The sequence below is a fragment of the Dendrobates tinctorius genome, unplaced genomic scaffold, assembly GCF_039654945.1.
Source record: "Dendrobates tinctorius isolate UK_male_01 unplaced genomic scaffold, ASM3965494v1 ptg000351l, whole genome shotgun sequence".
NCBI lineage: Eukaryota > Metazoa > Chordata > Amphibia > Anura > Dendrobatidae > Dendrobates > Dendrobates tinctorius.
In genome coordinates this window covers 957,131-982,521 of record NW_027362017.1, presented here as the reverse complement: position 1 = coordinate 982,521, position 25,391 = coordinate 957,131, and the positions used below count along the sequence as shown (strand labels likewise).

Sequence of the window (25,391 nt, the reverse complement as noted above, 5' to 3'; positions counted from 1 at the left end):
AGTCCCATCCCACAATCTCGCCTGACAGTCCCACCCCACAATCTCACCCAACAGTCCCACCCCACAATCTCACCCAACAGTCCCGCCCTACCATCTCAGCCAACAGTCCCACCCCACAATCTCACCCAACAGTCCCACCCCACAATCTCACCCGACAGTCCCACCCCACAATCTCACCCAACAGTACCGCCCTACCATCTCACCCAACAGTCCCACCCCACAATCTCACCCAACAGTCCCGCCCCACAATCTCGCCTGACAGTCCCACCCCACAATCTCACCCAACAGTCCCACCCCACAATCTCACCCAACAGTCCCACCCTACCATCTCACCCAACAGTCCCACCCCACAATCTCACCCAACAGTCCCGCCCTACTATCTCACCCAACAGTCCCACCCCACAATCTCACCCAACAGTCCCACCCCACAATCTCACCCAACAGTCCCGCCCTACTATCTCACCCAACAGTCCCACCCTACAATCTCACCCAACAGTCCCACCCCACAATCTCACCTGACACTCCAGCCCCACCATCTCACCCATCAGTCCCACCCCACAATCTCGTCCAACAGTCCCACCCCACAATCTCACCCAACAGTCCCGCCCTACCATCTCACCCAACAGTCCCGCCCTACCATCTCACCCAACAGTCCCACCCCACAATCTCACCCAACAGTCCCATCCCACAATCTCACCCAACAGTCCCACCCCACAATCTCACCCATCAGTCCCACCCCACAATCTCGTCCAACAGTCCCACCCCACAATCTCACCCAACAGTCCCGCCCCACAATCTCGCCTGACAGTCCCACCCCACAATCTCACCCAACAGTCCCACCCCACAATCTCACCCAACAGTCCCACCCTACCATCTCACCCAACAGTCCCACCCCACAATCTCACCCAACAGTCCCGCCCTATTATCTCACCCAACAGTCCCACCCCACAATCTCACCCAACAGTCCCACCCCACAATCTCACCCAACAGTCCCGCCCTACTATCTCACCCAACAGTCCCACCCTACAATCTCACCCAACAGTCCCACCCCACAATCTCACCTGACACTCCAGCCCCACCATCTCACCCAACAGTCCCACCCCACAATCTCACCCAACAGTCCCGCCCTACCATCTCACCCAACAGTCCCATCCCACAATCTCGCCTGACAGTCCCACCCCACAATCTCACCCCACAATCTCACCCAACAGTCCTGCCCTACCATCTCACCCAACAGTCCCACCCCACAATCTCACCCAACAGTCCCACCCCACAATCTCACCCATCAGTCCCACCCCACAATCTCGTCCAACAGTCCCGCCCTACCATCTCACCCAACAGTCCCGCCCCACAATCTCGCCTGACAGTCCCACCCCACAATCTCACCCAACAGTCCCGCCCCACAATCTCACCCAACAGTCCCGCCCCACAATCTCGCCTGACAGTCCCACCCCACAATCTCACCCAACAGTCCCACCCCACAATCTCACCCAACAGTCCCGCCCCACAATCTCGCCTGACAGTCCCGCCCTACCATCACACACGACAGTCCCACCCCACAATCTCGCCTGACAATCCCACTTCACAGTCCCGCTCCAAAGTCAGACCCCACAATCTCGCCTGACAGTCTCTCCCGATACACGAAGACATGATTACAGCAAAACTTCAAGCGCTCATTACACAAGAACCACAAGCCGGATTTCTTCTTCCCAGGTGTCGTGCTAATCAGTGTAACAGCACTAATATTGTGCTGTCTGTAGTTTACATGGTAAATTCTGGTTCTCTTTAAACCTTTCAATAAAGCCCTTCGGGGCCCAGTTTTGTGCGAGTTGTGTTGTTATTGTAGCTGCTGTGTATTCACACCAGGTCCTCGCTGCATTATATTTTATTATTGTGATTTTTTCTGTTAACCTCTTCATGACCTGTGCTATACATGTAATGTGCATGTTGTGTCTCCACCTTTGATGTGGGTTCTGGCAGTGAGCCCACATCTTTTCCAGCATGTCAGCTGTTTTAAACAGCTGACATATGCCCGGAACAGCTGTGGGTGGAATCGCGATCCACCCGCAGCTATTAACCCGTTAAATGCCGCTGTCATATTCTAACAGCGGCTTTTGACGCGCAATTCTAGCCATTGGGCCGGAAATCTGCCCATCGGTGACCCCCCATCATGTGATCGTGGGTCACCGATGGGTTGGCATGACAACCAGAGGTCTCCTGGAGACCTATATAGTTGTCACTGACGGCTTCCTGTGAGCGCCACCTGGTGTCGGCGCTCATAGCAAGTGAGTAACGAGGTGATCTCATCATCGCCTCTATGTAGCTGAGCTGATCGGGCCATGGCAGCTTCTAGTCTCCCATGGAGGTTATTGAAGCATCTAAAAAGTAAAAAAAAAAAAAGTGTTTAAAAATATTAATAAAATAAAAAAACATAAACGTTTAAATCACCCCACCCTTTCGCCCCATTCAAAATAAAACAATAAAAATAAAATCAATCATACACATATTTGGTATCGCCGCGTTCAGAATCGCCCGATCTATCAATAAAAAAAAGGACTAACCCGATCGCTAAACGGCGTAGAGAGAAAAAAAGTCAGAGCGCCAGAATTACGTTTTTTGGTCACCGCAACATTGCATTAAAATGCAATAACGGGCGATCTAAGGATCGTATCTGCACAAAAGTGGTATCATTAAAAACGTCAGCCCATCACACAAAAAATAAGCCCTCACCCGACCCCAGATCATGAAAAATGGAGACGCTGCGGGTAGCGGGAAATGGCGCAATGTTTTTTTTCTTTTTAGCAAACTTTGGAATTTTTTTTCACCACTTAGATAAAAAAAGACCCAGACATGTTTGGTGTCTATGAACTCGTAATGGCCTGGAGATTCATAATGGCAGGTCAGTTTTAGCATTTAGTGAACCTAGCAAAAAAAAAAAGACAAACAAAAAACAAGTGTGGGATTGCAATTTTTTTGCAATTTCATCGCACTTGGAATTTTCTTCCCGTACATGACATGGTAAAGCCAATGGTGTCGTTCACAAGTAAGACTCGTCCCGCAAACAACAAGCCCTCACATGGCCATATTGATGGAAAAATAAAAAAAGTTATGGCTCTGGGAAGGAGGGGAGCGAAAAACGATAACGGAAAAAGCTCCGGTCATGAAGGGGTTAAACTTGCAAAAAAAAAAAAAAAAAAAAAAAAAAAAAAAACCCTAACAAGAAAGAAACGTCAGCGTCCTGAGCGGTATTAGGTTGTAATAAGTGGCGCCCCCATGCGTCCGTCCGGGCATCATCCGCCTCTGCAGAATACAGGCAGTCACCATCCGGGGATCAGTCCTGAGCACGTGATCATCGCCTCCGCTGCGGTCACGTGAGTGAGCGACTTCTCGGATTGTCCCCTCTCGCTTACCCTAGGCCTGGCTGCCCGGAGCTGCCCTGTCTCTTTGACCACGCCTACTTCCTGGTAGACAACCAATAGGATCGCAGCTCAGCAGCTGTGCCCGCACTCAGCTGACCTAGGCCAGGTTAGTCGGAGGAGAGCGGAGCTCGGTGTCGGTCATGGTGTCTCTTCTGTGCTGCGGGCCCAAGCTGGCCGCCTGCGGGATCGTGCTGAGCGTGTGGGGCGTCATCATGCTGGTGAGTGGCGTCTGCCCGTGGACCCCAGTCGTCAGTGCCATTGACTCCTTTATTGGTCACGTGAGTCACTGAGTAGGAGCGCCCCCTAAAGTGTCAGATGAGGTCAGTGGGGGGCTTCCTGGGCTCTCACCCTGTGCTGGGGGGCAGTTTAACCCTTCCTGGTCCTGCCATGTCTGTGTTGGGAGCCGCGGACACTTCTCCTTTCTGCTCTGAAAATCTATGAATCATGGAGTTCCCCAAAATGTAAGGCGGCATCTTAAAGGGGTAGTGGCGATATATCCCATCGTCCCATGTATCCCACAACCACCGCCCCTTTAACATTCCTCCGTATTATTTTTTCCATTCTGGGGTCACTCATGTGACTCTGTTGCCCCCCACGTGTCAGACAATGGGGCGACTGCTTCCCGTCACCGGACGCTTTCGGTCAGTTCCTCGCCCCATGTCGGTGGCCGGCTGACGCACTCGTCACAGCTGGTGGTTTGTTACAGTTGCGGCTAGTGTAGGAGGCGACTCGTCACTGACAGCAAGCGGAGATCTCGCCAAGTGCTCCAGAATGTGCTGGCGGTTCAGAAATAGGGGAGAGGACGGCGGTAATACCACGGCTGGACTCGGGGGGGCGCTGCGTCGTGTTGCTGATTTCTAGCAGTGGTGGATACCGGGAAGCAGCGGTGGGGGATGCGGTGTTGACTGTACACAGGAGCGGGCGCGGAGCTGTGTGTACAGTCATCAGCCCCCGCTGTGTACATGTACACCCTGCACCGGCCGTCTCCAGGCAGATCTGTGCTGATCACCATCTGAGGCACCACAACTCCCAGCATCCCACCATGTGTGAAGAAGCAGCATGGTCCTATGGCTGTTCTCAGGGGGCTGAGATCATGTGGCGCAGGGTGGCAGAGAAGCATCACAGGCTGTGCTGGACATTTAAAGGGATGTCGCCCCCCCTCCTAATTTATCAGCGAAGTCTGCCATGTTATACACTGCTCCAAACAAAGGGAACACAAACACCAGAATATAACTCCAAGCAAATCCAACTTCTGTGAAATCACACTGTCCACTCAGGAAGCCACACTGACTGACAATCAATGTCACATGCTGCTGTGCAAATGGAATAGACAACAGATGGGAATTATTGGCAATTATCAAGACGCCCTCAATAAAGGAGTGGTTCTGCAGGTGGGGACCACAGACCACATCTCAGTACCAATGCTTTCTGGCTGATGTTTTGGTCACTTTTGAATGTTAGTTGCGCTTTCACACTCGTGGTAGCATGAGACGGACTCTACAACCCACACAAGTGGCTCAGGTAGTGCAGCTCATCCAGGATGGCACATCAATGCGAACTGTGGCAAGAAGGTTTGCTGTGTCTGTCAGCGTAGTGTCCAGAGTCTGGAGGCGCTACCAGGAGACATGGAGGGGGTCGTAGGAGGGTAATAACCCAGCAGCAGGATCGCTACTTCAGCCTTTGTGTAAGGAGGAACAGGAGGAGCACTGCCAGAGCCCTGCAAAATGACCTCCAGCAGGCCACACATGTGCATGTGTCTGCACAAACAGTGAGAAACCGACTCCATGAGGATGGTCTGAGGGCCCGACGTCCACAAATGGGGGTTGTGCTCAGAGCCCAACACCGTGCAGGACAATTGACATTTGCCACAGAACACCAGGACTGGCAAATTCGCCACTGGCGCCCTGTGCTCTTCACAGATGAAAGCAGGTTCACACTGAGCACATGTGACAGACGTGACAGAGTCTAAAGATGCCATAGAAAGCGATCTGCTGCCTGCAATGACCGGTTTGGCAGTGGGTCAGTAATAGTGTGGCATTTCTTTGGAGGGCCGCACAGTGTTGGGGCTGTGAGCACAACTGCCATCTGTGGACGTCGGGCCCTCAGACCATCCTCATGGAGTCGGTTTCTCACCCTTTGTGCAGACACATGCACATTTGTGGCCTGCTGGAGGTCATTTTGCAGGGCTCTGGCAGTGCTCCTCCTGTTCCTCCTTGCACAAAGGCTGAGGTAGGGGTCCTGCTGCTGGGTTGTTGCCATCCTACGGCCCCCTCCACGTCTCCTGGTGTGCTGGCCTGTCTCCTGGTAGCACCTCCAGCCTCTGGACACTACGCTGACAGACAGAGCAAACCTTCTTGCCACAGCTCGCATTGATGTGCCATCCTGGATGATCTGCACTACCTGAGCCACGAGCCACTTGTGTGGGTTATAGAGTCCGTCGCATGCTACCACGAGTGTGAAAGCACAACCAACATTCAAAAGTGACCAAAACATCAGCCAGAAAGCATTGGTACTGAGATGTGGTCTGTGGTCCCCACCTGCAGAACCACTCCTTTATTGAGGGCGTCTTGATAATTGCCAATAATTCCCATCTGTTGTCTGTTCCATTTGCACAACAGCATGTGACATTGATTGTCAGTGTTGCTTCCTAAGTGGACAGTTTCATTCCACAGAAGTTTAATTTTCTTGGCGTTATATTCTGTTCCCTTTATTTTTTAGAGCAGTGTATATGATACTAAACTGCAGATGAAGACTAATTTGAAGGGTTAAATGTCCCCGATATCTCGCCCCAGTCCAAGGGTTGTCCTGATCCTGAGACACATTGTAAGTTGATAGTGCCCAGGTAGTAATCGTGGCCATGTAAGTGTTGAATATATGGGTGGACTACAAGTCTCAGCAAACATTGCTCTGCTGTCATATACAGGCGGGTACAGGACCCGCTGCCCCCTCTCATTCTGGTAGCTTTAGGGGGTCTGGCTGGGAGGTGCCGGCTGTGTAACGCCAGCCATACGGGGCTCCGAGCCCTGAGGAGGTGCCGGCTGTCACACTGTCTCCGGTCCCTGCGGTCCTATAAAGAATGTGACACAGGTCCCCCAGAATGGTGCCAGGAGTGGCGCTCACATTGGGGAGACCTTTCTCCTCTTTTTCCCCGTCCCCCCCCCGGCCGCCTTCTTCCCCGTCTCACCCCCCCCGGCCGCCTTCTTCCCCGTCTCACCCCCCCCACGGCCGCCTTCCTCCCCCGGCCGCCTTCCTCCCCGTCTCAACAACTCACCCCCCCCCCCCCCCCCCCCCGGCCGCCTTCCTCCCCCGTCTCACCCCCCCCCCCCCCCCCGGCCGCCTGCCTTCCTTCCCCGTCTCACCCCCCCCCCCCCCGGCCGCCTGCCTTCCTCCCCCGTCTCACCCCCCCCCCCCCCGGCCGCCTGCCTTCCTCCCCCGTCTCACCCCCGGCCGCTGTGTGTTGCAGGTTCTGCTCGGGATCTTCTTCAATGTCCACTCCGCGGTTCTGATCGAGGATGTCCCGTTCACCGAGACCGATCTGTTTGACGAGTGAGTGATCGCTGCGGGTAGATCTCCTCCTGTCGCCTTCGGCCGCTGATTAACCCTCTCCTATCTTGTGTCCCACAGCCCCCGGCCCCCCACCAAGCTGTACGGCCTGTACGAGCAGGTCTCGTATAACTGCTTCATCGCGGCCGCCATCTACGTCCTCCTGGGCGGCTTCTCCTTCTGCCAGGTGCGGCTGAACAAGAAGAAGGAGTACATGGTGCGCTGAGGACCGCGGGGACGACGCTGCCCCCCCCCCCCCCACCTCTAGGCCACCAGGACCCCCATCATCGTGTCTCCAGATCTCAGCCCTTTGCTCCTCATCGTGAATCTACGGGATCTTCTGAAGTTTGACTTTTGTGCACATTCCTGGGAGGACCACCTCCCCTCCTGGCTCCGGACCCCTCATCTCCCCCCCCCCCCCCAAAAAAAAAAAAAAATCTCCTGAATTTTTGATGTTATTTAAGATAAAAGATGTAAATGTGAAATAAAGTGATGAGAGTTGTGTGCTGGAACCAGATCTGGGCTGCCTGCCGTCCTCTGTGCTGCGGGGGGCCGTGTCTGACCTCCCACCACATCCATCACCCCCTTGTGTCCTTCACGTTACCTCCTGCGGAATATGGCCTGCCCTGAACGCCTCTGTGCTGCTGGGGAACACCCCACACGCTCTGGTCTGGGACGCCCCCCCCTCCTGTCCAGGTAGAGTACTGTCATCTCAGGAGCAGACCAGTCCATGAGGTCAGTGTACTCTGCTCCTGAAATCCTCTGCGCTGTTGCCAGCAGTTGCCGCCCCCCCCCCCCCCATGGAATTAAAAGGGTGGCATAGAACTAGGGAAACCATGGCTGCTTTCTGCCATGAAATAGTGCCTCTTTCTTTCTCAGGTTGTGTGCGGTATTGCAGTTGGGCTGAGCTGCAGTACTGCACACGGCCTCAGGAAAAGGGATGGCGCTATTGTAGGGGAAAAAAAAAGCTGCCATGGTTTTTCTAATTCCGCATTCCCCTTTAAATATCACAGGGGCAGTGGGTCATTGACCGTGAAATGAAATAATGTCACAGCAGCGCAGAGTGTTTCAGGAGACGGCGACGTGATGATGGTGCTGCTGTGAGTAACGGGGGACCTGCCCCGGTGACGCCATTTTGGTGCTGCTGTGGGAGAACGTGATCCGTGTCGTCCTGTGGCAGGGAATGCAGCTTCACCGCCCCCTAGGGAGCAAAAAAAGAAAAAAAATAATAAAATAAGTTTACAAAAAAGATATATTATTAAATTGTCTCCTTTTCCCAATTAAAAAGATAAAATTCTAAAATAAAAATCCACCTTTGGTATTCCTGCGCCTGTAAAAAAAAAAAGTTAATCTATTAAATTTAATTTAATCTGTAAATGCCGCCAAAAAAAAAATCCCCCTGCGGCCAACATTTTTAGTTGCGGTGCTCCCCAACACACCCCCCCCTAAAAAAAAAAAATGGTATTAATAAACCCCTCAGCTCTGCACACAATGTGAGTTCCGGGGATGGAATAGAGCGTAGTCTTATGTCTCAGAAAATGGGGAAAAAAAAATAATTTATTTTTCATCACTTTAAAAAAGCCAAAAAAATAAATGAATCCTCCGGTGCAGGAGCCTTTTCCGCCAGCAGGTGGCGCAGCTGCACCGAGTGTTGGCGCTGATCCCTCCTGCACAGCGTCAGTCTGCGGCGCCTACAGCCCGGCATTAATGTCGTGGGTGTGAAAACCAAGAGTGTGGCTTTAACCCCTTCCTGCTCCCGTCCAGCAGGCCACTGCGTTAACCTCTTAAATGCCGCCATCAATCAATACCAGCGGCGTCTCCTCTATTCTGGAGCCCATAGGTCCCACCGCAGCCAACTATGATCCCCCTACAAAGGACGAAACCCAAAACAATGGCGGAATGATGTTTCCTTTCACACCTTTTTCTCCACTTCGTTCATCCTGCGCCTCCTGGTTCATGAATATAATTCTAGAGCTGCAGTGGAGACTGACAGGGGGTTTTCTTTAGTGAAGAGCAGAAATTTCTGTAAAAAAAAATACAAAGGTAATCCCTTACTCACAAGATTAACCACACAGCACTCACAGGGGACACACTCAGCTCTGCTCCATCCACGCTCACAGCGCTCCACGGAGTGCACAGCCAAGCAACAAGCGTTCCGCAGCACCGAGGTGAATTCACCAATGGAGGAAGAGTATGGGCGGGACATCCAATAGAACGCAGCGCAGAGGTGAATTCACCAATGGAAGAAGAGTATGGGCGAGACATCCAATAGAACGCAGCGCAGAGGTGAATTCACCAATGGAAGAAGAGTATGGCCGGAACAACCAATAGGAACGCAGCGCAAAGGTGAATTCACCAATGGAAGAGGAGTATGGGAGGGACGACCAATAAGAACGCAGCATAGCGGTGAATTTACCAATGGAAGAAGAATAGGCGCGGAACATTATCCTGTGATTGATAGCCGGCAGTAGCCAATCGTAGGCGGAGATTAGTGTAGGCGGGCGTTGGACTTTGCTGGAGCGTCAGCAGAAGGAGCCAATAGCAGCGCGAGTCTGGTGGTCGCACAGCGAATAGGAGGCTGGAGAGGAGCAAGCCGGGACTGATAGACAGCGGCGCACCGGCGGAGGTTCGGCGGGAGAGCAGGCGGAGAGCGAGGCTCTGGGTAATACCCGCGCCATAGACAGCTTCTGAACTGGAGCCATGACGTCAGCATCAACCAAGGTACCCGAGCAGAGTGCTGGCATCTGATTGGCTGGAGCAGTCACGTGTTCACATATTGCGCAGCATTGCATGCCGGGACATGTAGTTTTACAGAAAAACAACATCAGATTGATGATTAATCCCATTATTGCGCTAAAGTGCTGCAGAACTACATTTCCCGGCCTGCCCAGTGTTCTGAATATGTAGTCCCATATTTTGTGCCTTATTCCTCGCGTGTAGCATTCTGGGGCTTGTAGTTCATCACCAAAGTGAAATGTGTGTACTCATAATAAAGTTTCTCTTCCTTTTGTTCTGCAGGTGGGGGAGATCTTCTCAGCAGCTGGGGCCGCCTTCACCAAGCTGGGAGAGCTGACCATGCAGCTGCACCCTGTGACCGACTCCTCGCCCGCCGGGTAAATGGCGACAGAGCAGCGAAATGCCACCTGGGTGCGGCGGAGGAGTCTCCTCCACTGGGGGGGGATAGTCACCTTCTCCGGGAATAATGGGGGGGGGAATAGTCTCCTCCTCCGGGAATAATGGGGGGGATAGTCTCCTCCTCCGGGAATAATGGGGGGGGACTAGTCTCCTCCTCCGGGAATAATGGGGGGGGGAATAATCTCCTCCTCCGGGAATAATGGGGGGGGATAGTCTCCTCCTCCGGGAATAATGGGGGGGGGGATAGTCTCCTCCTCCGGGAATAATGGGGGGGGATAGTCTCCTCCTCCGGGAATAATGGGGGGGATAGTCTCCTCCTCCGGGAATAATGGGGGGGAATAGTCTCCTCCTCCGGGAATAATGGGGGGGGAATAGTCTCCTCCTCCGGGAATAATGGGGGGGGGGATAGTCTCCTCCTCCGGGAATAATGGGGGGGGGGATAGTCTCCTCCTCCGGGAATAATGGGGGGGGGGGGATAGTCTCCTCCTCCGGGAATAATGGGGGGGGGGATAGTCACCTTCTCCGGGAATAATGGGGGGGGATAGTCTCCTCCTCCGGGAATAATGGGGGGGGATAGTCTCCTCCTCCGGGAATAATGGGGGGGGATAGTCTCCTCCTCCGGGAATAATGGGGGGGGATAGTCTCCTCCTCCGGGAATAATGGGGGGGGATAGTCTCCTCCTCCGGGAATAATGGGGGGGATAGTCTCCTCCTCCGGGAATAATGGGGGGGAATAGTGTCCTCCTCCGGAAATAATGGGGGGAATAGTCTCCTCCTCCGGGAATAATGGGGGGGGGGATAGTCTCCTCCTCCGGGAATAATGGGGGGGGGGATAGTCACCTTCTCCGGGAATAATGGGGGGGATAGTCTCCTCCTCCGGGAATAATGGGGGGGGGGATAGTCTCCTCCTCCGGGAATAATGGGGGGGGGATAGTCTCCTCCTCCGGGAATAATGGGGGGGGGGGATAGTCACCTTCTCCGGGAATAATGGGGGGGATAGTCTCCTCCGGGAATAATGGGGGGGAATAGTCTCCTCCTCCGGAAATAATGGGGGGGGGGGGATAGTCACCTTCTCCGGGAATAATGGGGGGGATAGTGTCCTCCTCCGGGAATAATGGGGGGGAATAGTCTCCTCCTCCGGGAATAATGGGGGGGAATAGTCTCCTCCTCCGGGAATAATGGGGGGGGGATAGTCGCCTCCTCAGGGAATAATGGGGGGGGGATAGTCTCCTCCTCCGGGAATAATGGGGGGGGGATAGTCTCCTCCGGGAATAATGGGGGGGGATAGTCTCCTCCTCCGGGAATAATGGGGGGGGGATAGTCTCCTCCTCTGGGAATAATGGGGGGGGGATAGTCTCCTCCTCTGGGAATAATGGGGGGGGATAGTCTCCTCCTCCGGGAATAATGGGGGGGATAGTCACCTCCTCCGGGAATAATGGGGGGGATAGTCTCCTCCTCCAGGAATAATGGGGGGGGGATAGTCACCTCCTCCGGGAATAATGGGGGAGGATAGTCGCCTCCTCCGGGAAAATTGGGGGGGGGGATAGTCTCCTCTGGGAATAATGGGGGCGATAGTCTCCTCCTCCGGGAATAATGGGGGAGGGGATAGTCGCCTCCTCCGGGAATAATGGGGGGGGGATAGTCGCCTCCTCCGGGAATAATGGGGGGGGGATAGTCACCTTCTCCGGGAATAATGGGGGGGAATAGTCTCCTCCTCCGGGAATAATGGGGGGGGGGGGATAGTCACCTTCTCCGGGAATAATGGGGGGGATAGTGTCCTCCTCCGGGAATAATGGGGGGGAATAGTCTCCTCCTCCGGGAATAATGGGGGGGAATAGTCTCCTCCTCCGGGAATAATGGGGGGGGATAGTCGCCTCCTCAGGGAATAATGGGGGGGGATAGTCTCCTCCTCCGGGAATAATGGGGGGGATAGTCTCCTCCTCCGGGAATAATGGGGGGGGGATAGTCGCCTCCTCCGGGAATAATGGGGGGGGATAGTCTCCTCCTCTGGGAATAATGGGGGGGGGATAGTCTCCTCCTCTGGGAATAATGGGGGGGGATAGTCTCCTCCGGGAATAATGGGGGGGGATAGTCACCTCCTCCGGGAATAATGGGGGGGATAGTCTCCTCCTCCAGGAATAATGGGGGGGGGATAGTCACCTCCTCCGGGAATAATGGGGGAGGATAGTCGCCTCCTCCGGGAAAATTGGGGGGGGGATAGTCTCCTCTGGGAATAATGGGGGCGATAGTCTCCTCCTCCGGGAATAATGGGGGAGGGGATAGTCGCCTCCTCCGGGAATAATGGGGGGGGGATAGTCGCCTCCTCCGGGAATAATGGGGGGGGATAGTCGCCTCCTCCGGGAATAATGGGGGGGGGATAGTCGCCTCCTCCGGGAATAATGGGGGGGGGATAGTCGCCTCCTCCGGGAATAATGGGGGGGGGGATAGTCGCCTCCTCCGGGAATAATGGGGGGGGGATAGTCGCCTTCTCTGGGAATAATGGGGGATAGAATAGTCGCTTCTTCTGGGAACAATGAGGGGGGGTGGGATAGTTGCCTCCTCCGGGAACATTGGTGGGAAGGGGGAATAGCCGACTCCTTCAAGAACAATGGGGGCGGGGTATAGTCACCTTCTCCGGGAAAGGGGGGGGTATAGTTAATTCATCCGCAAAGAAGGTGGGGAATAGTCGTCTCCTCGGGGGGGTAGAATAGTCACCTCCGGGAAGAAGGGGAGGGATAGTTGTCTCCTCTAGGAAGAAGGTGGGGGGGAATAGTCGCCTCATCAGGGAAGGGGGTTGGGATAGTCGCATCCTGGGGCGAGGGGGGAATTGTCTTGGTCTACCTCTTCCCCCCCCCCCCCCCCATCTATCGTTTTCCCTCGGTCTCATGTCCGCTCTCCCCTTATGTCTCCATAGGGCCCGCTGGACAGACACTGAGATTCAGATGTTGCACGCAGCCGTCAAACGCTTCGGGGAGGATTTAAATCAGATCAGCTCAGTAATCAAGGAGAGGACAGTGTAAGGAGTGGGGGTGGGAGGTAGAAGGGAGACCCTGACACTTCCTCCCTTCACGGCCGCCATCATTCTGTCCATTTCCACTCCTTCCTTCCCCACGTTTCTACCATTACCCAGCGTTTTGCCTTCTCTCTTCCCAGAGCTCAGCTCAAGTTCGCCGTGAAGCGTAAGATCTATGATGACAACGGCGTCCTCCTGTCTTCAGATTCCCCAAAGAAACCTGTGAAGAAGGTGGTGTCCATACCCACCTCTGTGCTGTCTGTGCCAGCACCACCCGCGGTTGGGGGAACCAGCCTTCCAGAGGGGTCTCAGGGCGCCATGAGGAAGCGCAAGTCATCCGGTGAGTTTAGGGGAAGAAGGAAGGAACATGGTGGAGGAGTTTTGGTCAGCGGGATTGTCAGCCTAATGTCTTCACACTTTCTTCCCGCAGATGTCACCCTCAGCGCACTGAATGACTCGGATGCCAACAGCGACTTGGTGGACATGGAGGGGCTGGGCGACAGGAGTGCGGTGAAAAAACTCAACTTTGATCAGGGTGCGACATTCACGTAAAATAGGGGTCAGTGAGTGAGAGGGTGGGAGCTGTGACTGTAAGTGAGGGGGTTAATCCGTCCAGCCCTGGCTCCTTATATCAGACCCTGCTCTCCCTCTGGTTCAGGTAGCCCAGCTATCACTCACTTATGAGTGTCCTCTCTATACTCCTGTTCACACCCTGCATTTAACTCTGGCCCTTCTTTATTCTGCCCTGCTCGAGCCCGCACTCCTCCATACAGATCGGCTCTCCTTTACTTGGCGAAGGACATTCCTCTGATTGCCCTCACTGCCTCGCAGAGCCCTTGTCCCACTTCTCGATGCCCCAATCTCCCAACCACAACTTTCCTTCCCTTACTTTTTCCACCTGTTCTCACTGGACCAGCAGGACCCAACTTTCCCCCCACTGGAGCTTTGTTCCTCTTATGATTGCTCACTTCGATCTACCCTTGCTTTCCTCTTACTAGCTGGACCCTGTGACCTCTTCCCTTGCCCTTCTGGCCTAACCGTGGTCGCTCTGCTCCTGGCAGCAACCCACCTTACTTTCTCTGTTCCAGCTGGACTTGGCTCTCATTTGTTTGCCTATGGACTAAGCTCCCCTTTTTAGTCCCTTTGCCACAGCCAGACCCTTCTCCTCCATCTTCTCTCTCTCCTCACTGGACCCCGCTCCCACATCCTCTCTCTCCTCCCTGGATCCCTGCTCTCCCACATCCTCTCTCTTCTCCCCGGACCACGCTCTCCCCTATCCTCTCTTCCCTCCCTGGATCCCCGCTCTCCCACATCCTCTCTCTTCTCCCCGGACCACGCTCTCCCCTATCCTCTCTTCCCTCCTGGATCCCCGCTCTCCCACATCCTCTCTCTCTCCTCCCCGGATCCCTGCTCCCCCTCATCCTCTCTCTTCTCCCCGGACCCTGCTCTCTCCTCTCTGGACCCCGCTCCCCCCCCCATCCTCTCCTCATCCCCTGATACTGCTCTCCCCCATCCTCTCTCTCCTCCTCGGACCCTGCTCTCCCCCATCCTCTCTCTCCTCCTCGGACCCTGCTCTCCCCCATCCTCTCTCTCCTCCTCGGACCCTGCTCTCCCCCATCCTCTCTCTCCTCCTCGGACCCTGCTCTCCCCCATCCTCTCTCTCCTCCTCGGACCCTGCTCTCCCCCATCCTCTCTCTCCTCCTCGGACCCTGCTCTCCCCCATCCTCTCTCTCCTCCTCGGACCCTGCTCTCCCCCATCCTCTCTCTCCTCCTCGGACCCTGCTCTCCCCCATCCTCTCTCTCCTCCTCGGACCCTGCTCTCCCCCATCCTCTCTCTCCTCCTCGGACCCTGCTCTCCCCCATCCTCTCTCTCCTCCTCGGACCCTGCTCTCCCCCATCCTCTCTCTCCTCCTTGGACCCTGCTCTCCCCCATCCTCTATATTCTCCCCGGACCCTGCTCTCCCCCATCCTCCCTCTCCTCCTCGGACCATGCTCTCTCCCATCCTCTCCTCCCCGGATCCCGCTCGCCCCCATCCTCTCTCTTCTCCTCTGATACCGCTCTCCCCCATCCTCTCTCTCCTCCCCGGACCCCGCTCTCCCCCATCCTCTCTCTCCTCCCCGGACTCTGCTCTCCCCCATCCTCTCTCTCCTCCCCGGACTCTGCTCTCCCCCATCCTCTCTCTCCGCCTCGGACCCTGCTCTTCTCTCCCCCATCCTCTCTCTCCGCCTCGGACCCTGCTCTTCTCTCCCCCATCCTCTCTCCTCCCCGGACCCTGCTCTCCCCCATCCTCTCCTCCCCGGACCCTGCTCTCCCCCATCCTCTCCTCCCCGGACCCTGCTCTCCCCCATTCTCTCTCTCCTCCCCGGACCCTGCTCTCCCCCATCCTCTCTCTCCGCCCCAGACCCTGCTCTTCTCTCCCCCATCCTCTCTCTGCCCCGGACCCTGCTCTCCCCATCCTCTCCTCCCCGGACCCTGCTCTCCCCCATCCTCTCTTTCTTTCCTCCCCGGCCAATTCTCTCATACATCCTCTCTCTCCTCCCTGTATCCCGCTCTTCCCCATCCTCTCTCTCCTCCTCGGACCCTGCTCTGCTCTGCTCTCCCCCCCGGACCCTGCTCTGCTCTCCCCCATCCTCTCTCCTCCCCGGACCCTGCTCTCCCCCATCCTCTCTCTCCCCTCCGGACCCTGCTCTGCTCTCCCCCATCCTCCTCCCCGGACCCTGCTTTGCTCTCCCCCATCCTCTCTCTCCTCCCCGGACCCTGCTTTGCTCTCCCCCATCCTCTCTCTCCTCCCCGGACCCTGCTCTCCCCCATCCTCTCTCTCCTCCTCGGATCCCGCCTGCCCCCATCCTCTCTCTCCTTCCCGGATCCCGCTTGCCCCCATCCTCTCTCTTCTCCTTGGATCCCGCTCTCCCCCATTCTCTGTCTACTCCCCTGATACCTCTCTCCCCCATCCTCTGTCTACTCCCCTGATACCTCTCTCCCCCATCCTCTCTCTCCTCCCCGGATCCCGCTTTCCCCCATCCTTTCCTCCCCTGATACCGCTTTCCCCCATCCTCTCTTTCTTTCCTCCCCGGCCCCTTCTCTCATACATCCTCTCTCTCCTCCCTGTATCCCGCTCTTCCCCATCCTCTCTCTCCTCCTCGGACCCTGCTCTGCTCTCCCCCCCGGACCCTGCTCTGCTCTCCCCCATCCTCTCTCCTCCCCGGACCCTGCTCTCCCCCATCCTCTCTCTCCCCTCCGGACCCTGCTCTGCTCTCCCCCATCCTCCTCCCCGGACCCTGCTTTGCTCTCCCCCATCCTCTCTCTCCTCCCCGGACCCTGCTTTGCTCTCCCCCATCCTCTCTCTCCTCCCCGGACCCTGCTCTCCCCCATCCTCTCTCTCCTCCTCGGATCCCGCCTGCCCCCATCCTCTCTCTCCTTCCCGGATCCCGCTTGCCCCCATCCTCTCTCTTCTCCTTGGATCCCGCTCTCCCCCATTCTCTGTCTACTCCCCTGATACCTCTCTCCCCCATCCTCTGTCTACTCCCCTGATACCTCTCTCCCCCATCCTCTCTCTCCTCCCCGGATCCCGCTTTCCCCCATCCTTTCCTCCCCTGATACCGCTTTCCCCCATCCTCTCTCTCCTCCCCTGATACCTTTCTCTCCCATCCTCTCTCTCCTCCCCGGATCCCGCTTTCCCCCATCCTCTCTCTCCTCCCCTGATACCATTCTCTCCCATCCTCTCTCTTGTCCCCAGATCCCGCTCTCCCTCTGTAGCAGCTGGAGCCAGCTCACTCTTGGTTAAACCTTTTTTATTTTCTTATCCTTGAACCTAAACACAAAGACTCTTGTCTCTCTGCCCTTATCGAGCCCACTGGCCTCTTCTTTTTTTTTTTTTTTTTTCAAAACCACTCTGCTTTCCCTCTGTCCCAGCTGGACTTGCATCTCCTTTTCTCCCTCTGACACTTGCTGTCCCATTTCTGGCTTTCAGCTGGGACCCTTTTCCTTCTCCCCTGACCATTCTCTTCTCCCTCTGCAGACCCTTCCACCAGACCCTTCTATCCCTCTTTTCCAGTTTCACCTTTTATTCTCCTATTTCCGGTTCCTTGCTGGACTCTACAGGCCCTTGTGCTTTAGCATTGATTGATCCCCGTCTCCTTTCCCTTCCCTCCTATCAGACTTTGCTCTCCCTCTATCCCAGCTGGATCCACTTCACCCTCTGGATGTTTTTCTTTTTTGGATTCAGACCCTTCTCTACCCATCTCTCCTCCTCATTCCCTTCCCTCCGTTTTGGCTTTCCCAATGCTTCGACCATGTCTAATTTTCCCCTTCCCTTTCCCACTGTCCTGCCTTATCCTTGCTTCTGCTCCTTTTCTTTAGTCCCATCTCACCATTGTGGCCCTTTTTTCCTAACCTGTGCCCTCTACAATCCCTCCATCTTCCTTGTGCCCTCGCTTCTAATTCTCTGTGTCCTTCTTAATTACAGAAAGTCTAAACTTGGATTCCAGCTTCATCATGAACTCCAGCGACCTGCCGCTGTTATCCCGCTGACGCTGCACCCGCTCGCCCCTTGTAAATACCAAGTCCCCCCTATTTCCCCAGTCTCTGGTACATCTGAAGATGCCCTGGAGGACCATCGCCCCCTCCGCACCTCCACCCCCAAGTCGTCTGTTAATAATGTTGTGAATTGCATATTTTTAAATAAAACACTTAAAGTCAAAATCTCTTCTTTGTCTTCATCCGGCCGCGACAAGACGATTGTGTTCCGATCACCCTGAAGCAGCACAAACAGAACTGGCAGCGGATACCACTGTGGGCACTGCCAATATCTGTGTGCTGCTACAGGGGCATGGTCACCGGTGAGACCTCCGCCGGCAGAACACCACGTGCCGCGGACATCCGCGCCGTCCTGGAAGATTTCTATGAAAATTATCTGCCTAAGTATTAACATACTTTTATTTTTTTTTCTTATATGTTGTTGAAATTTGGCACAAGCGCCAACCCAAGAGCAAATCACTCCGCAGCCCAAACCTTTATCTGATCCCTCCGTATTAAGTAAAGGGATTCCTAATACGCGGTACAACCTCACGGCCCGGCCTGTGTGTCACACTGGCATTTATAGGGGTATTTATAGTACCCACTTCTATATGTAGTGTGCCACTCCGCGGATCGTATTGTGTATACTAGTAAAAGCAGACCCGACTCAATGCAAAAAAAAAGACCTAATAAAAAAGCCAAAAATAAAACCACATCCGGTTGTGTGATGACCATTGTTTTTTTGGCAAAAATTCCGTAAATTCGGGTCGCCGGTTGCTAATATACAAAACCGTTGCACGGAGCAGTGGGCACGGCCCTCCATTGTGCCTGCTCTTAACGTGGGCGAGGCGACAAAAAAAAAAAACATGGATGTGGGCTCCATGTTAATAGTATTAAGCAATCGCCATTCCGGATTTGTGCCAAGAAACAAAATCGCAAGCTCCTTGACCCAAGATGCCAACCGCTTACCCCCCCGGGAGTGAGACAGAAAAGAGGAGGATAGGAAAGGGGCAGAGGGTACGGACCACCGAAGGACAAAGAAGCTGACCCATGCCCAGATCTTACCCCTCTTGTCTCTTTTTTTTTTTAATTTTTTTTTAAAAAACGGGTTTCTTGCAAAATGTCCCCCCACCTCGTTTGGTCACTTACCTTTTTGCGCACACCCCAGGTGTATAATTTTTGGAGATTTGCTACCCACAGCTTTTTTTTTTTTTTTTGTTGCTCCCTCGCCCCCCCTCTCCCTCTGCGCATCCTCTCTCTGAGACACACCAGACAGACACCCATATCCTATGTGCACTCTCGGTTGCACCCCAATTTTTAGGGCTATCGACTTCGGGGGGCAGCTTAGGGCGTCTCCCCAGACCCCTTCACCCTGTGTGGAGAAGTTGCGTCCAAGACGAGCGCTCTCTCTCCCTTTCTGTCTTTCCCAGCAGAAAACTCTCTTCTCTCCCCCCACACAACTTTCTACACTTAAATCAAAAGCGTTTGACTCGACAGAAAAATCTCAAAAAATTTGGAGACGTGGGTAAAGGGGAGAGGGGCACTGGGTCCAAATTTGGGGTCTCTAGGCGAAACGGGGGGCGAGATAAAAATAGGGAAAAGAGGGGAACGTTTGAGGCCCGAAGTTAACTAGTCTGACTCGTGTTTTGACTTCGTGCCAAGATAGAACTGGAAGACGAAAAACGAAGGGAGGGAGAGCAGAGGGGGGGGCGAGCAGGAGAGAAAGTTGGGAAGAAAAAAAAAGCGTTTAGAAAGAAAGGAAGAGGGTAGAAAACAAATTGGGGAAGTCAAAAGAAGCAAGAGCATTTAAAAATAAAAGATCAACGGTAAAAAAAAAATAAAAAAGTAAATAAAATACATTTACTGAGACAGGAAGAACAGGAAGCGGAAAACTACGGAATTAGGAGAATCGGAACTTCAGAAATTACAGAGCAACAAAATGCCTAAAAAATATAAAAAAATGTTTCAATATCAGGGATTCATTTAACACAAAGCTAAATAAAAAATAATAAAGTTAAAATAAATGAAAATGCAACAAAGTTTTAGGTTTGCAAGCTAAGAAAAGTTAGTTCCTGATATTTTCTTCAAACCTATGATTAAAAAAAAGCTCCCTAATCAAGCGGCTCTGAAGCGGAGTTCTTTGCGCTTCTTACTTGCTGGTATCCACAGTGCCTCTTCTGATTAAGTACAAGAATATAACTACTATAATACTGCCCCTATGTACAAGAATATAACTACTATAATACTGCCCCCTATGTACAAGAATATAACTACTATAATACTGCCCCTACATACAAGAATATAACTACTATAACACTGTCCCCTATGTACAAGAATATAACTACTATAATACTGCCCCCTATGTACAATAATATAACTACTATAATACTGTCCCCTATGTACAAGAATATAACTACTATAATACTGCCCCCTATGTACAATAATATAACTACTATAATACTGCCCCCTATGTACAATAATATAACTACTATAATACTGCCCCCTATGTACAATAATATAACTACTATAATACTGCCCCCTATGTACAAGAATATAACTACTATAATACTGTGCCCTAAGTACAAGAATATAACTACTATAATACTGCCCCTATGTACAAGAATATAACTACTATAATACTGATCCTATGTACAAGAATATAACTACTATAATACTGATCCTATGTACAAGAATATAACTACTATAATACTGCTCCTATGTACAAGAATATAACTACTATAATACTGCTCCTATGTACAAGAATATAACTACTATAATACTGCCCCCTATGTACAAGAATATAACTACTATAATACTGTCCCCTATGTACAAGAATATAACTACTATAATACTGCCCCCTATGTACAATAATATAACTACTATAATACTGCCCCCTATGTACAATAATATAACTACTATAATACTGCCCCCTATGTACAAGAATATAACTACTATAATACTGCCCCCTATGTACAAGAATATAACTACTATAATACTGTGCCCTAAGTACAAGAATATAACTACTATAATACTGCCCCTATGTACAATAATATAACTACTATAATACTGCTCCTATGTACAAGAATATAACTACTATAATACTGCTCCTATGTACAAGAATATAACTACTATAATACTGCTCCTATGTACAAGAATATAACTACTATAATACTGCCCCTATGTACAAGAATATAACTACTATAATACTGCCCCTATGTACAAGAATATAACTACTATAATACTGATCCTATGTACAAGAATATAACTATTATAATACTGCTTCTATATACAAGAATATAACTACTATAATACTGCTCCTATGTACAAGAATATAACTACTATAATACTGCCCCTATGTACAAGAATATAACTACTATAATACTGATCCTATGTACAAGAATATAACTATTATAATACTGCCCCTATGTACAAGAATATAACTACTATAATACTGCCCCTATGTACAAGAATATAACTACTATAATACTGCTCCTATGTACAAGAATATAACTACTATAATACTGCCCCCTATGTACAATAATATAACTACTATAATACTGCCCCCTATGTACAAGAATATAACTACTATAATACTGTCCCCTATGTACAAGAATATAACTACTATAATACTGCCCCCTATGTACAATAATATAACTACTATAATACTGCCCCCTATGTACAAGAATATAACTACTATAATACTGCCCCCTATGTACAATAATATAACTACTATAATACTGCCCCCTATGTACAAGAATATAACTACTATAATACTGTGCCCTAAGTACAAGAATATAACTACTATAATACTGCCCCTATGTACAAGAATATAACTACTATAATACTGATCCTATGTACAAGAATATAACTACTATAATACTGCTCCTATGTACAATAATATAACTACTATAATACTGCCCCCTATGTACAAGAATATACTATAATACTGCCCCCTATGTACAATAATATAACTACTATAATACTGCCCCCTATGTACAAGAATATAACTACTATAATACTGTGCCCTAAGTACAAGAATATAACTACTATAATACTGCCCCTATGTACAAGAATATAACTACTATAATACTGATCCTATGTACAAGAATATAACTACTATAATACTGCTCCTATGTACAAGAAAATAACTACTATAATACTGCCCCCTATGTACAAGAATATAACTACTATAATACTGTGCCCTAAGTACAAGAATATAACTACTATAATACTGCCCCTATGTACAAGAATATAACTACTATAATACTGATCCTATGTACAAGAATATAACTACTATAATACTGATCCTATGTACAAGAATATAACTACTATAATACTGCTCCTATGTACAAGAATATAACTACTATAATACTGCTCCTATGTACAAGAATATAACTACTATAATACTGCTCCTATGTACAAGAATATAACTACTATAATACTGCCCCTATGTACAAGAATATAACTACTATAATACTGATCCTATGTACAAGAATATAACTATTATAATACTGCTTCTATATACAAGAATATAACTACTATAATACTGCTCCTATGTACAAGAATATAACTACTATAATACTGCCCCTATGTACAAGAATATAACTACTATAATACTGATCCTATGTACAAGAATATAACTATTATAATACTGCCCCTATGTACAAGAATATAACTACTATAATACTGCCCCTATGTACAAGAATATAACTACTATAATACTGCCCCTATGTACAAGAATATAACTACTATAATACTGCCCCTATGTACAAGAATATAACTAATACTGCCCCCTATGTACAAGAATATAACTACTATAATACTGCCCCTATGTGCAAGAATATAACTGCTATAATACTGCCTCTATGTACAAGAATATAACTGCTATAATACTGCCTCCTATGTACAAGAATATAGCTACTATAATACTGCCCCTATGTACAAGAATATAACTACTATAATACTGCTCCTATGTACAAGAATATAACTACTATAATACTGCCCCTATGTACAAGAATATAACTACTATAATACTGATCCTATGTACAAGAATATAACTATTATAATACTGCTTCTATATACAAGAATATAACTACTATAATACTGCTCCTATGTACAAGAATATAACTACTATAATACTGCCCCTATGTACAAGAATATAACTACTATAATACTGCTCCTATGTACAATAATATAACTACTATAATACTGCTCCTATGTACAAGAATATAACTACTATAATACTGCTCCTATGTACAAGAATATAACTACTATAATACTACCCCTATGTACAAGAATATAACTACTATAATACTGCTCCTATGTACAAGAATATAACTACTATAATACTGCCCCTATGTACAAGAATATAACTACTATAATACTGATCCTATGTACAAGAATATAACTATTATAATACTGCCCCTATGTACAAGAATATAACTACTATAATACTGCCCCTATGTACAAGAATATAACTACTATAATACTGCTCCTATGTACAAGAATATAACTACTATAATACTGCCCCCTATGTACAATAATATAACTACTATAATACTGCCCCCTATGTACAAGAATATAACTACTATAATACTGTCCCCTATGTACAAGAATATAACTACTATAATACTGCCCCCTATGTACAATAATATAACTACTATAATACTGCCCCCTATGTACAAGAATATAACTACTATAATACTGCCCCCTATGTACAATAATATAACTACTATAATACTGCCCCCTATGTACAAGAATATAACTACTATAATACTGTGCCCTAAGTACAAGAATATAACTACTATAATACTGCCCCTATGTACAAGAATATAACTACTATAATACTGATCCTATGTACAAGAATATAACTACTATAATACTGCTCCTATGTACAATAATATAACTACTATAATACTGCCCCCTATGTACAAGAATATACTATAATACTGCCCCCTATGTACAATAATATAACTACTATAATACTGCCCCCTATGTACAAGAATATAACTACTATAATACTGTGCCCTAAGTACAAGAATATAACTACTATAATACTGCCCCTATGTACAAGAATATAACTACTATAATACTGATCCTATGTACAAGAATATAACTACTATAATACTGCTCCTATGTACAAGAATATAACTACTATAATACTGCCCCCTATGTACAAGAATATAACTACTATAATACTGTGCCCTAAGTACAAGAATATAACTACTATAATACTGCCCCTATGTACAAGAATATAACTACTATAATACTGATCCTATGTACAAGAATATAACTACTATAATACTGATCCTATGTACAAGAATATAACTACTATAATACTGCTCCTATGTACAAGAATATAACTACTATAATACTGCTCCTATGTACAAGAATATAACTACTATAATACTGCTCCTATGTACAAGAATATAACTACTATAATACTGCCCCTATGTACAAGAATATAACTACTATAATACTGATCCTATGTACAAGAATATAACTATTATAATACTGCTTCTATATACAAGAATATAACTACTATAATACTGCTCCTATGTACAAGAATATAACTACTATAATACTGCCCCTATGTACAAGAATATAACTACTATAATACTGATCCTATGTACAAGAATATAACTATTATAATACTGCCCCTATGTACAAGAATATAACTACTATAATACTGCCCCTATGTACAAGAATATAACTACTATAATACTGCCCCTATGTACAAGAATATAACTACTATAATACTGCCCCTATGTACAAGAATATAACTAATACTGCCCCCTATGTACAAGAATATAACTACTATAATACTGCCCCTATGTGCAAGAATATAACTGCTATAATACTGCCTCTATGTACAAGAATATAACTGCTATAATACTGCCTCCTATGTACAAGAATATAGCTACTATAATACTGCCCCTATGTACAAGAATATAACTACTATAATACTGCTCCTATGTACAAGAATATAACTACTATAATACTGATCCTATGCACAAGAATATAACTACTATAATACTGTCCCCTATGTACAAGAATATAGCTACTATAATACTGCCCCTATGTACAAGAATATAACTACTATAATACTGCCCCCTATGTACAAGAATATAGCTACTATAATACTGCCCCCTATGTACAAGAATATAACTACTATAATACTGCCCCCTATGTACAAGAATATAACTACTATAATACTGTGCCCTAAGTAAAAGAATATAACTACTATAATACTGTCCCCTATGTACAAGAATATAACTACTATAATACTGCTTCTATATACAAGAATATAACTACTATAATACTGCTCCTATGTACAAGAATATAACTACTATAATACTGCCCCTATGTACAAGAATATAACTACTATAATACTGATCCTATGTACAAGAATATAACTACTATAATACTGATCCTATGTACAAGAATATAACTATTATAATACTGCTTCTATATACAAGAATATAACTACTATAATACTGCTCCTATGTACAAGAATATAACTACTATAATACTGCCCCTATGTACAAGAATATAACTACTATAATACTGATCCTATGTACAAGAATATAACTACTATAATACTGCTCCTATGTACAAGAATATAACTACTATAATACTGATCCTATGTACAAGAATATAACTATTATAATACTGCTTCTATATACAAGAATATAACTACTATAATACTGCTCCTATGTACAAGAATATAACTACTATAATACTGCCCCTATGTACAAGAATATAAC

At 48.8% G+C, this 25,391-nt stretch overlaps 2 protein-coding genes across 3 annotated transcripts; both read left to right on the top strand.

Annotated features, from left to right (window-relative positions):
- Nucleotides 1-3,476: 3,476 nt before the first annotated feature.
- Nucleotides 3,477-7,479, top strand: RNASEK (ribonuclease K). The gene is made up of 3 exons (XM_073562437.1): nt 3,477-3,637; nt 6,883-6,965; nt 7,044-7,479. The coding sequence occupies exons 1-3, from the start codon at nt 3,560-3,562 to the stop codon at nt 7,186-7,188; spliced, it is 306 nt and encodes a 101-aa protein (XP_073418538.1). The 5' UTR covers nt 3,477-3,559; the 3' UTR covers nt 7,189-7,479.
- Nucleotides 7,480-9,472: 1,993 nt separating this feature from the next.
- On the top strand, nt 9,473-17,811 carry BACC1 (BPTF associated chromatin complex component 1). 2 transcript variants are annotated; one of them, XM_073562434.1, is made up of 6 exons: nt 9,477-9,683; nt 9,981-10,075; nt 13,011-13,112; nt 13,250-13,449; nt 13,540-13,644; nt 17,576-17,811. In XM_073562434.1, exons 1-6 carry the CDS (start codon nt 9,663-9,665, stop codon nt 17,638-17,640), a joined length of 588 nt encoding a protein of 195 aa, XP_073418535.1. In that variant the 5' UTR covers nt 9,477-9,662; the 3' UTR covers nt 17,641-17,811. The 2 variants fall into 2 exon arrangements, with proteins under 2 accessions (XP_073418537.1, XP_073418535.1); XM_073562436.1 differs by lacking the exon at nt 13,011-13,112 and having other exon boundaries at nt 9,473-9,683.
- The last annotated feature ends 7,580 nt before the right edge of the window (nt 17,812-25,391 follow it).

What these genes read in the sequence shown, in the direction of transcription:
- RNASEK (XM_073562437.1), top strand. Translation starts at nt 3,560, where the DNA reads ATGGTGTCTCTTCTGTGCTGCGGGCCCAAGCTGGCCGCCTGCGGGATC. An exon ending in TGTGGGGCGTCATCATGCTG is followed by an intron (nt 3,638 to 6,882) that starts GTGAGTGGCGTC and finishes TGTGTGTTGCAG; the next exon opens with GTTCTGCTCGGGATCTTCTT. An exon ending in GAGACCGATCTGTTTGACGA is followed by an intron (nt 6,966 to 7,043) that starts GTGAGTGATCGC and finishes TGTGTCCCACAG; the next exon opens with CCCCCGGCCCCCCACCAAGC.
- BACC1 (XM_073562434.1), top strand. Translation starts at nt 9,663, where the DNA reads ATGACGTCAGCATCAACCAAG. An exon ending in ACCGACTCCTCGCCCGCCGG is followed by an intron (nt 10,076 to 13,010) that starts GTAAATGGCGAC and finishes ATGTCTCCATAG; the next exon opens with GGCCCGCTGGACAGACACTG. An exon ending in GAGGAAGCGCAAGTCATCCG is followed by an intron (nt 13,450 to 13,539) that starts GTGAGTTTAGGG and finishes TTCTTCCCGCAG; the next exon opens with ATGTCACCCTCAGCGCACTG.